General features: G+C 37.3%; 1 protein-coding gene across 1 annotated transcript; it reads right to left on the bottom strand.

Moving 5' to 3' along the window:
• Positions 1-2,032: 2,032 nt before the first annotated feature.
• Positions 2,033-4,108, bottom strand: LOC104878037 (receptor-like protein EIX1). The gene has a single exon (XM_010647726.1). It carries the CDS (start codon positions 4,106-4,108, stop codon positions 2,033-2,035), a length of 2,076 nt encoding a protein of 691 aa, XP_010646028.1.
• Positions 4,109-11,549: the final 7,441 nt, after the last annotated feature.

Here is an 11,549-nt window from a genome sequence, read left to right as displayed (position 1 = left end):
CAAAAACGATTGGTTGTAAATGGATTTATAAAACCAAGCAAGATTAAAAAATCAATGTTGAAAAATATAAGGCACATCTAGTCACCAAAACTTTCACTCAAAAGGAAAGGATTGATTATAAAGAGGTTTTCTCTCCAGTTTCAACGAAAGACTCTTTTAGAATCATTATGGCACTTATAGCTCATTATGATTTGAAGTTACATTATATGGATGTGAAGACTATGTTTCTCAATGGTGACATTGAAGAAACCATATACATGGTGCAACCAGAGATTTTTTTAATCCAAAGAGTAAAAAAATCAGGTATGCAAATTAAAGAAATCCATTTACGATTTGAAACAAGCATCTTGTTAATGGTATCGAAAATTTGATCAAGTGATTACTTCTTTTGGTTTTAAGGAAAACACTGTTGATCAATGTATTTATCAAAAGATCAATGGGAGTAAATTTATTCTTCTGGTGTTATATGTCGATGATATTCTGCTAGCAAGCAACGATATAGGTCTGTTGCATGAAACTAAGAGATTTCTTTCAAATAATTTTGAAATGAAAGATCTTGTTAATGCATCCTTTGTGTTGAGCATATAGATTTATTGAGATTATTCTCGTGGTATTCTTTGCTTATCACTAAAGGCATATATTGATAAAGTGCTTAGTAGATTTGGCATGAAGGATTGTGCACTAGGAGATACCCCCATTGCTAAGGGTAATAAATTCAATTTGCTTCAATGCCCAAAGAATGAAATCTCGAAAAAAAAAAAGATGGTAAACATCCTTTATGCATCAACAATAGGGTGTCTCATGTATGCTCAAGTTTGTACACATCCAGATATTGCGTATGTAGTTGGTATGCTTGGCATATATTTAAGTAACCCAGGAATGGTCCATTGGAAGGCAACAAAACGAGTCATGTGGTATTTGCAAAGAACAAAAGATTTCATGCTCACATATCAGAGATTTGATCATTTAAAGATCATAGGGTATTTCGACTCCGACTTTGTTGGCTACATTGATAGTAGAAGATCCACTTCTATATGTTTTTAGGTTGGCTAAAGGAGCTATCTCATGGAAGAGTGTTAAGCAATCACTCATAGCTACTTCCACCATGGAAGCAAAATTTATAGCTTATTATGAGACATTGGACCAAGTAATATGGCTGCGGAATTTTATCACTGGATTGCGCTTTGTTGATGGCATTGAGAGACCATTAAGGATAAACTATGATAACAAAGTTGCAAAATTATATTCTAAGAAGAATAAAAGCTCATCAAAATCAAAGCATATTAACTTTAAGTTTCTAGTTGTTAAGGAGAGAGTTCAGAGTTTTCAAGTGTCTATTGAACATACTAGTACAAACTTCATGATTGCGGATTCGCTTACCAAAGGTGTACCACCTAAAGTGTTTCATGAGCATGTGGCTCGTATGGGTGTGGTTCATCTTGGTGATATGCTTGTGTAGTGGGAGTTTGTTAATTGATGTTCACTAGTTAATAACATGTTTTTCTATTTAGACTTAAGTATTTTTCTTGTTTTGCTTATTGAAAACTCTAAAATAAAGTTATATTCTTTCAATTGAAGTTTTGCATAAAGTTTGAAAGTATGTTGAACTTTGTTAAGTTATAAAGTTGAACCAGTTGGAAATAGGCATGATACGGGATCACATTACATTAAATTTCCATGCTACACATCTATACTTGATCTATGTTGTTGATTGTATTAATGTGGTGATCATTGATGGGTCTAGTTATGAAACATGTAACGAAGATCGTCTTGGTTCTATATTGGTATAATTGATGGACCATATTGTTTTGAGATGATTACAATTAAGATAGCAAATATTGAGCTCATTTTTGTCATGATCAATTGTTTAATGACATGTGGCCCAAGTGGAAGATTGTTGGATATTTTGGTAATTATGGGCCTGCATACTAACACATTGTTCCTTAAGTTATCTTATTTTTTGAAATTACCATAGCATTTTGGAATGCTCCCTGAGAGGCTGTTGTTTGCAAGGTCTAAGACTTGAAGGGACTCAACGTGACAGGATTCCATAGGAATACTCCCAGTAAATTAATTTGATCGTAGGGCAAGAACCATAAGACAGATTCTTCCCCACCCACATCGGTATGCTTCCAGAGAATTCATTCTCACTGAGGTCTACAAATGATAAACTTTTGCAACCTTTCATGGAAGGCGGTAGAGTACCAGAGAGACTGTTGTTGTGCAAGTGCAATGATCTTAGCTGAAGTAGGGAACCCATCGAGCTCGGTAGATGTCCAGTCAGAATATTATTCTGTGATCTCAACACCATAAGTAGTGTCCAGGACGCCCAACAGTCAGGAAGTTCTCCAGATAGAATGTTTCCGGAGAGGTCTAAAGACCACAAAATGTTCTCTTCATTGTTCTGTTGACACAAGATGGGTGAAAGGGATCCATTAAAGGAGTTATGGGAAAGATCTAATGAAAATGTCTTGGAAGAGATACGGGGCAGTGGGCCAGTGAATTTGTTTGAACAAAGATAGATCTGATATGCAGTTGGTAAGCTTGGAACAGTGCCATAGATCCGATTGTCCGCTAGGTTTATGTAGTCAAGATTGAGACTCCAGAACCAAGATAGGATGTCATCTTTGATTGACACTCTGGATATGTCTAGATCCATCTGATCCTTTTGCGTTTGCAGCCATGCAGGAAATAAAGGCCCCAACTGCCAATATCCCATTTTCAAAATTTCTAGTTGGAATGGAGGATTCCAGTCAGAACCTACTTGCAATGTAAACGAGTTTGAAGAAGCATGTAAATATTTCAACCTTGTCAAATTAGCGAAGTGCTTTCCAGACACTATACCCTTCAGAGAATTCCCGGACATATCTAAGTAACTCAAGGATGACGAGCCTCTTACAGATACAGATGTTGGTCCAGAAGATGAACTATTCCCATCAGAAAGAACCGATAAGCATTTCGAAAAATGACCTGAAACTTCATCTGCTCCAAGGTCTAGAAACTCTAAACCTTTGACAAGTTTATTAGATGACAAATCTAGCCTTTGTAGATTGCAATGTTCTCCCAATGATCTTGGGATTTCCCCTTCAAGGGCATTGTTTGACAGGTCTACAGCTACAAGTGAAGTAAGGTTTCTGATGGAAACAGGAAGGATTCCATTAAAATTGTTTGATAAAAAGTCGATACTTTCAAGGCTAGTTAGGTGACTCAAGCAATCAGGTATAGTAGAAGTGAAGCTGTTATTGAAAAGATGAAGGGATCTTAGAGCAGTTAAGTTGCAAAGAGTGGTAGGAATTGGTCCATGGAAGTTATTGGAACTTAGATCAAGTGAAGCAAGTGATCCAAGGCTAGAAAACCAGTCAAATGTTGGAGAAACAAATTGATTCTCTGAGAGGTCAAGGACAGTGAGAGACGAAAAATTCACAACTGGAAGAGGATTGATGCTATCGAGCCCACAGTCAGACAAGATTAGAACTGACAAAGAATGGAGCGTATTCATTGCTTGTGGCCAATTAGACGCTTTGTTTAGGTCCACCCAGCTCATGTCAAGAACTTCAAGGACGGAAAGAGAAGAGATCCAGTCAAGGTTCTCGGTATCTAGAGAAATGCCTCCAATATCAAGATACTGTAAGCTCGACTGTTTTCCAAGTTGACGAGGAACATCACCAGTCAAACCTGCATTGGAGAGATTAAGATACCTTAAACCTGTCAGGGAACCAAGGAATTCTGGAATCTGGAGTCCTTCAAAGCTGTTCCAACTGAGGTCGAGGTACTGAAGATGGTTCAGGTCCAACAAAGAAGTACTTATATCCCCACCCAAGGAAGCTCCTTCCATGGGCTCACAACTGAGGTTGATCTTGACAACATGCCTAGTTATGTTGTCACAGCCAATGCCTTTCCATGAACAGCAGGCTTCATGGGTCCATGAAGAGAGGTAGTTTCCCTGATCCACAAGGCCTTGTTTGATTCTCTGGAGTGCTCTTCTTTCTCTTGCACTGCAGATGACATCTGAAGTTCCATCACTCAAACTAAACTCGATGTTTATAGTTGCTAAGGACAGAAACCAAAGCCACAGAACCACCACATCTCCAATACTTTTCCTCTCCATAGAACTATTTCTGCAACAGATGAATCGACAAGGAAATTTTCCAATGGTGCGTTGTAGGAAGCAAGGGCTTAGGCTATATACTTATAGTGATACCAGGAATAAAGAAACCTGCCATAAGCCTGACCTTAATGTGTATTTAATGGATCAAAACTTTCATATTCTGAATTAACTGATTTATTTTTCTTTCTGTCAATGTGCCTTTATCAATTGTTACTCATAGCCGGTCTCAGAAACTTTCAGAGTCTTTGCCATTGTTAATCCTTTAATCTGGCATTATGATTAATTTCCTTCTTTGACAAGCAATCATTACAAAGGTTTGAACCAAGGTATAATTAAAAGTTTGAAGGATTCTAAATCCTATTCGAGAGCAGCTACCACAAACCATGATAATCAACTTTGTGGAAACTGAATGGAGTGAACTGCAGTGAGGTTACAAAGTACTTGGGCAGCAAGTTCATGAAAAAGGACTAAGTCCAAGTTGAAGCCACAAATAGATAACAAAAGGTAAATCAAAGACTAGAGAATGGAGTCAAGATGATAAGATTGAATATGCGAGCAGTTGAAATAAATATGAATATTGATAAAGGAAACTCCAACTCAGCCAGCATACAATCCATGCCAAAGTAGAATCTCTACATGAGAAGTAGATAATGCAATCTGCTAGGAAGGAAAACTACTCTCCATATTTGTAATGTGAAAAGTCAAGGATGGAAGGAAATCTTCACTTACCTGTTCTGTATAATATTCCCTCTTCTGTGTAAAGAAAGTAGGTATTGTTTTTATTTTATTTTTTTCAACGTTGTAACAATATACGTAAGAAAAGAAAACAATCAGCAAATTCAACCTTTCAAAAATAGTTTATGTTCTTCAATTATCATTGTGGGAGTTGCTTGAAAATGCTGAACTCAGATACTTCAACCGTGGATCTTGGATTTTTCCTTGTTTGGAAAAAAGAAAACTCCATTAAATATAAGAACAACAACAATTACAATAGAAAGGAATCTATTGAAAAAGGAGCTGAGCTACACCCACTTTTGGTTGCCAAGAAAATTGAGTAAAGGTTAGGAAAGAAAATAAAATTTTTAAATCAAGGAACCACTTGGGATGGGTGTCATCTAGGAAGAAAGAAACAAGGAAAGTAGGACTTTTTAAGGGGCTTTTTGCGATTACTCAAAATTTTATTTCACAGATTTACATTAATGGCATGAGATCTGTTTGCAATGAATAACATTTCTCTTAATCAGATGTGTTAAGACTGACATTTCTATCCAGATATTTATTTTTTCACATCTATTGAGTAATGAAAACTCCATGTTAGATTTATCTGAGCAACCAAAATGAAAAGTCACAACGGGAAAATTAGGATATGAGTGGAAGAAAACTACCAAATACTATTTATAATACCACGGAAACAAGGTCTTAAAACTATCTGTATTTACAACCATCCCAATAATTTAGATTTCATATCATCTAACAATTGAAAATCAAGTATGACCCAAAACAGGCCAAAAACCCACCACAGACCCCAATGGCATGCTCAGATAGAACCACTTCATTTCGATCCATTCATCATCTTCATTAACATTGCCCGATATTTGGCTTTGTTGTGCATAATCTCCAGCACAAGCATCTGTAAGAGGAGCCCAGAGCCCATCATTGCCAATGAAATTGCTAGGATTAAAGCTTTTGATTTGTGTTCCAGATGACAATCATCCACAATATAATTATATAACATCCTTTACTCATGAGTATAGATATGTTGAAAACTGATAAATTCAAACTACGGATAATTAAAAAACATGGATGGAAGAAACTCATAAAAGTGCTATTGATCACACATGGAAAAGAAGGTTGCCAAATTTATTTACAATTATTAACACCATCCTAGTAGTTTATACTTCATGTCATCCAAGAACCGAAAATAAGCATATCTCCAAGCTCTGTTGAATGCTAATGGAGCCAAAATGGCCCAAAAGCCAACCACGAAACCCCATGGCATACCCAAATAGAACCATTTCATATCAATCCATCCATTGTCCTCTTCATCATCATCGTCTGGAACTGGACCCTTTGGCTTACCATCTTCACCACAACCATCAGTCAATGGAGCTCCACAAAGCTTCGGGTTGCCAATAAAACTGAGGGGACTAAAGCCTTGGATCTGGGTGCCTGATGGAATTTGCCAGAGAAGTTGTTGTATGATAAATTTAAATGGCTCAAAAATGATATTTTTGCCATACCTTGAGCAATAACACCAGAAAGTCTATTCATGGAGAGATCAAGAGACTCCAGTGATGTCAAGGCCCCAATCTTCACGGGAATCTTCCCTTGGAGATGGTTATTAGACAGGTTCAAGAATATCAATCCATGGAGACCTGTGAGTTCTTCTGGGATCTCACCTGAGAACTTATTGCTTGAGAGGTCTATGCCAACTAGGAGGCCAAGAGTGTTGCCGTACTCGTACTCTACTTCTTTCATAACCAGCGTTGCTGTGTCGGTTGATTCCGAATCAAAATGACGTGCATTGTGAAAAGGAAAGGGGGAACTTGAATTTGATTGTTTGATCATGCTGCTGAAATTACCAAAGCATCTGGGAATGGTTCCAGAGAGATTGTTGTTTCCCAAGTCCAGGATTTGAAGGGAATCAAGGTGGCAGAGTTCAAGAGGAATACTTCCTTTGAACTTATTCGAATGAAGGACAAGAACCCGGTGTATATCTAATCTCACCATCCCCTGGTAATGTTTCAATGAACTTTCCATCGAAGTTCCCCATCCATGCAGGTATGGTCCTAGTGAATTAATTCTCACCAAGGTCTACAACCACTAGACTAGAGCAATTTTTCAATGGAAGTGGAAAATTTCCGGAGAGATGGTTGTTGCGCAAGTGCAATGAACCGAGCCAAATTAGAGAACCCATGGAGCTAGGTATATGTCCCATCAGATTATTATTTCCCAATTTTAACCTCGTTAATTCTCTCCAATACATCCAACAATTGGGAAGTTCTCCTGACAGAAGATTTCCTGAGATGTCTAGAGACTCCAATAAATTTACTTCTTGGTGTAGGGACCCCTCCCTCCGAGACACGTGGCACGCATCTTACAGTGACACGTGGCACGCATTGTCATCTGAGTCACCCTCATCCGGATCTTCCTATAAAGCACACATGACGCGCTTTTTCCCATCCGGACTGCCTCAAGGAAGAGCAAACGACGCTTACAAAGCAAAGACATCCGGACGGCTTCCATAAATGCGTCCGCTCCACAATATATCCGGATAACCAACATGGGCTATCCGGATATAATTGTCCGGATCATTGACTAAAGTAAAGTGAGTCTTGCACGCTATCACAACAACCAGCCATGGCCCACGTCCCATCACCTGCAGAGTGAAAGGACGAGTTGAGGTGACAACAAGTCACTTCCCATGATCATTCAACATGATCACTTCCCACGATCTCTGGCAGCAGCGTCACCTACCACGGTTTCTGACAGCCGCCAGTAGGGTGGCAACGACCATGCTGCCACCTAATGTCATCATGACAACATAAAATATCTCCCTACCATTAATGAGAGGAACAGTACTCCTGGCACTATATATATATACCTTCACACGAAGAGGAAGGTAATCTCCAGGTACCTAGTAAAAGGCCAACTGATTTATATCTCCCTCTCTTAACCATGGCTAACAAAATCATCGGAGGGTGCGTCCGGACACCCTGTCCGGATGTCTTTTGTAGGTATAACGACTGAATCAAGAACCTTTGAGGGTTGAGATCGCGTGTCCATCCATTCAGCAACTGCGTGGATCGTCAGGGACTCAAGGAACCAACACTTGGGTGAAAGAGATCCATAGAATAAATTATTGGAGAGGTCTAGTTTTGCTACATCAGAAGAGATTCGGGGCAGTGGACCAGTGAAATTGTTTGAGCCCAGATAGATATGGAATGAATGTAAACTTGGAATATTTCCAATGATTTGGTTGTGACATTGATCTACAATAAGATAGGATTGTGTCCAAAACCAAGCTGGGATGACACTGGAGATTCCTGCATAGGACATGTTTAAATCTCGCAAATACTTCTGTGTTTGAAGCCATGCAGGAAATTGAGGCCCTAGAAAGCAAGAACCCAATTCTAATCTTGTGAGTTGAAAGGGAGGAGTCCAGTTGGAGCTGACTTGCAAAGTTAACAGGTTTAAAGATGCATCCAATTCTTCTAAACTTGTTAGATTGGCAAGGTGCTTTTCAGACATAATACCGTTGAAGAAGTTTTCCCTAATGTTTAGATAACTTAGGGATGAAAGTCCTCCTAACGAGATAGGAATCTGACCAGAAAACAAGTTTCCATCAATAGAAAGGTACGATAAACTTTTTAATTGGCCAAGTTCACTGGGCAAATGACTTGAAATCCGATTTTTTCCCGAGTCAAAATGTTCTAAACATTTACATTCTCCAAGAGTTTCTGGAAAAGAACCTAAAAGTTTATTTCCTCTCAACCTTAAACGCTCTAGACCTTTTCCAGGCCTATCATATGACATATTCGAAAGTTGTCCAGTACAAAGATTTCCTAGAAATCTTAGTATGTCTCCTTCTAGAGAATTGTATGATAGGTCAAGATATGTGATAGAAGTGAGATTTTCAATATCATTTGGTAGCATACTATGAAAATTGTTAGATTCAATATAGAGGGATGCAAGATTGAGGTGTTCAAGGTTGGTTATATGATATAACCAATCGGGAATAGGAGAAGCAAAATTGTTATAGGAAAGATCTAGGAATCTAAGAGAAGTCATGTTACAAAGACCTGATGGAATTGGACCAGGAATATTACTGCCTGCTAAATTAAGAGTAACAAGAGAGTTAAGATTAGCAAACCAATCCAATGATGAAGAAATAAAATAATTATATGAAAGTCAAGAATGATTAGAGATGAAAAATTGACATGCGGGAGAGGGTCAATACTATGAAGCTCACAAAAAGGCAAGCGCAACTCAGATAAAGAATGGAACTTATTCGTTACCTGTAGCCAATTTGATGCCTTTCTTAGGTTCACATTTGACATGTCAAGGAACTCTAGGAAGGTAAGACCAGAAATCCATTCAAGATCCTCAGCATTCAAAGAATTTCTTGGGTCGTAATAAGAATTCCCAATGTCAAGATAATGCAGCTTGGATAAATTTCCAAGTTGATGAGGAATAACACCACCAAAACCTACTGTAGAGAGGTTAAGATATCTTAAATTGGAGAGGGAACCAAAGAATTTTGGAATGTTAAGGATCCCAAAGTCATTACAGCTTAGGTCCAAGTATCGAAGATGCTTCAAGTCCAACAAAGAACTACTTATCTCACCACCCAGAGAACCGTGATCTTGACAAAGATCCCATCGGAGGTTGAGCTTGAGAACAATTCCTGTTGTGTTATGACAATGAACTCCTTCCCAATTATAGCACTCTTCACTGGCCCAAGAAGAGAGTCTGTTTGAAGGATCATGAATGCCTCTTTTGAAGCTCAAAAGGGCTTCTCTTTCTTCTTCTCTACAAAGAGCCTTTGGACTATGCCCGACACAACAACCAAACTTTGTGGCTATAGTGAAAAGAAAATAGAGCAAAAGAACAACCAAACCTCTCATGTACAACTCCATTAGGCTAGATGATTTTAGAGCACACAATGTGAAGGGTTTCAAGGATTATCCAATATTTATAGCCATTAGAGGCATGACCCCCAAGACTATAGTGTTGCCTTATTCTAAAAATTTCTGATGTTGATAGGTCAATTATTGTGTTAAAAAAGGATAGTTGTGAAGTGTGGACTAGTTGTGCATATGGATAAGTTTCGTGGAAGAGAAAATACATGACATGACATAGTTACACTTGCTATGATGTAAATTTAGAAAAGTATTTCCATTTTCTACAATTTTAAGTAAAACCCAATACTATATTAAAGATGACATAATTATATATTTTATTAAATATATAATATCGATCCTGTCTCCAATAACTTGCCTATTGGAGTCCATGCTGGCTTTGATATTTTTACAAACTAAATAATTTTTATTTAAAGGGAATCTTATTACTATTTTTATTTTTATCATTTTTCATGTTATTCAAATATATGCAAATCATTTTCTCTTATATTTTTCTCTTTTATTTAATTAGCATGTTTTAGGAACCAAACATCGTATTAAAATTTTAGAACAAGTTCATTACATAAATAATTAAAAAAACATTTCATACAAATGATGGTCAATAATATATAGATATATATAATTAAATATCAACAATAAAAAATTAATAAGAAACAAAGAAGATTAAAAATACTTATATTTATTTTGTGACATTTGCTAGAATGAATTCTAATAAATGCTTTTGGAATTTGATCGAGAGACCAAGATTTTAAACTTTGAGCGGGTGTATATATATATATATATATATATATATATATAAGAAATCTACATTTGAATTCTACCTATGACATTAAATAAAAAAGTACAAGACATTAGTTTTTAGAAAATATTGGATGGGGATGGTAGCGTGGTGAGTTCAGGATGGGATCATCCCCATCCTAATCCTATCTTGTTTATTTATATCTATTTCAACCCATCCCCACCAACAAAAATAAATTAAAGAGGGTAGTAAATGAGAAAGTATAAGATGTTAGTTTCTAGAAACCATCGGATAGGTGTATATCCCAAAATTTGTCCCAATTTTATTCTTAGATTTTAAATCTCAATTACATGTGATTTTTTTTACCCACTCACCATTTAATTTTTAGTTTTTTTTAAATCTTGTATATTGTTTTATTTTATTATTATTATTATTATTACTATTATTTATTGTATTTTTTTTTTTTATATTTCTCTTTCCTCTCTCCTCCACCTACTCTCACCTACCCCCGTACCTCCCCCATTCCCAATACCACCGAACCCATCTCATTGTCCTTCATTTTTTTTGTCCTTTTTTATTTGATTTCTTCTTCTTCTTTCCCATTCTTCTTCATCTTTTTCTCTCCCCCAACACCGTACTTGCCGACCACACACCCACTCTCTCCCCTCTTCCCCCTTCTCTCTCTTCTCTCTCTACTCATTTCTCTTTTTTCCTTCTAGTTATTTTTTCTTCCCATCTTTTTCTGGTAGCCGGCTCCCCATCATCTGCTCTTTTTTTTTTTTTTTTCTTTTTTTCTTCCCTCTCCGGACTACCTCACATGGTCGACCCCCATTTTATCTTCCATTTTTTTTCTTCTCTCTACGACCCTTCCCAAACACTGCCCTGACACCCATTTTCGGTGTCTCTTTCATCCCTTCTTTTTTCCCATTTTCCCATTACCTTCATTTTTTTTTTCCATTTTTCAAAAAGCCATCAACCTTCATTGTCGCTAACAAAACCACCAGCCAGTCGCCGCCGGTGAGCCACTACCAGCCGACGACCCTTTCCTCTTTTCTCTCAT

This window comes from Vitis vinifera, chromosome 16 (assembly GCF_030704535.1).
Source record: "Vitis vinifera cultivar Pinot Noir 40024 chromosome 16, ASM3070453v1".
Taxonomy (NCBI): domain Eukaryota; kingdom Viridiplantae; phylum Streptophyta; class Magnoliopsida; order Vitales; family Vitaceae; genus Vitis; species Vitis vinifera.
This window is presented reverse-complemented; position numbering and strand designations above follow the sequence as displayed.

What these genes read in the sequence shown, in the direction of transcription:
- LOC104878037 (XM_010647726.1), bottom strand. Translation starts at nt 4,108, where the DNA reads ATGGAGAGGAAAAGTATTGGAGATGTGGTGGTTCTGTGGCTTTGGTTT.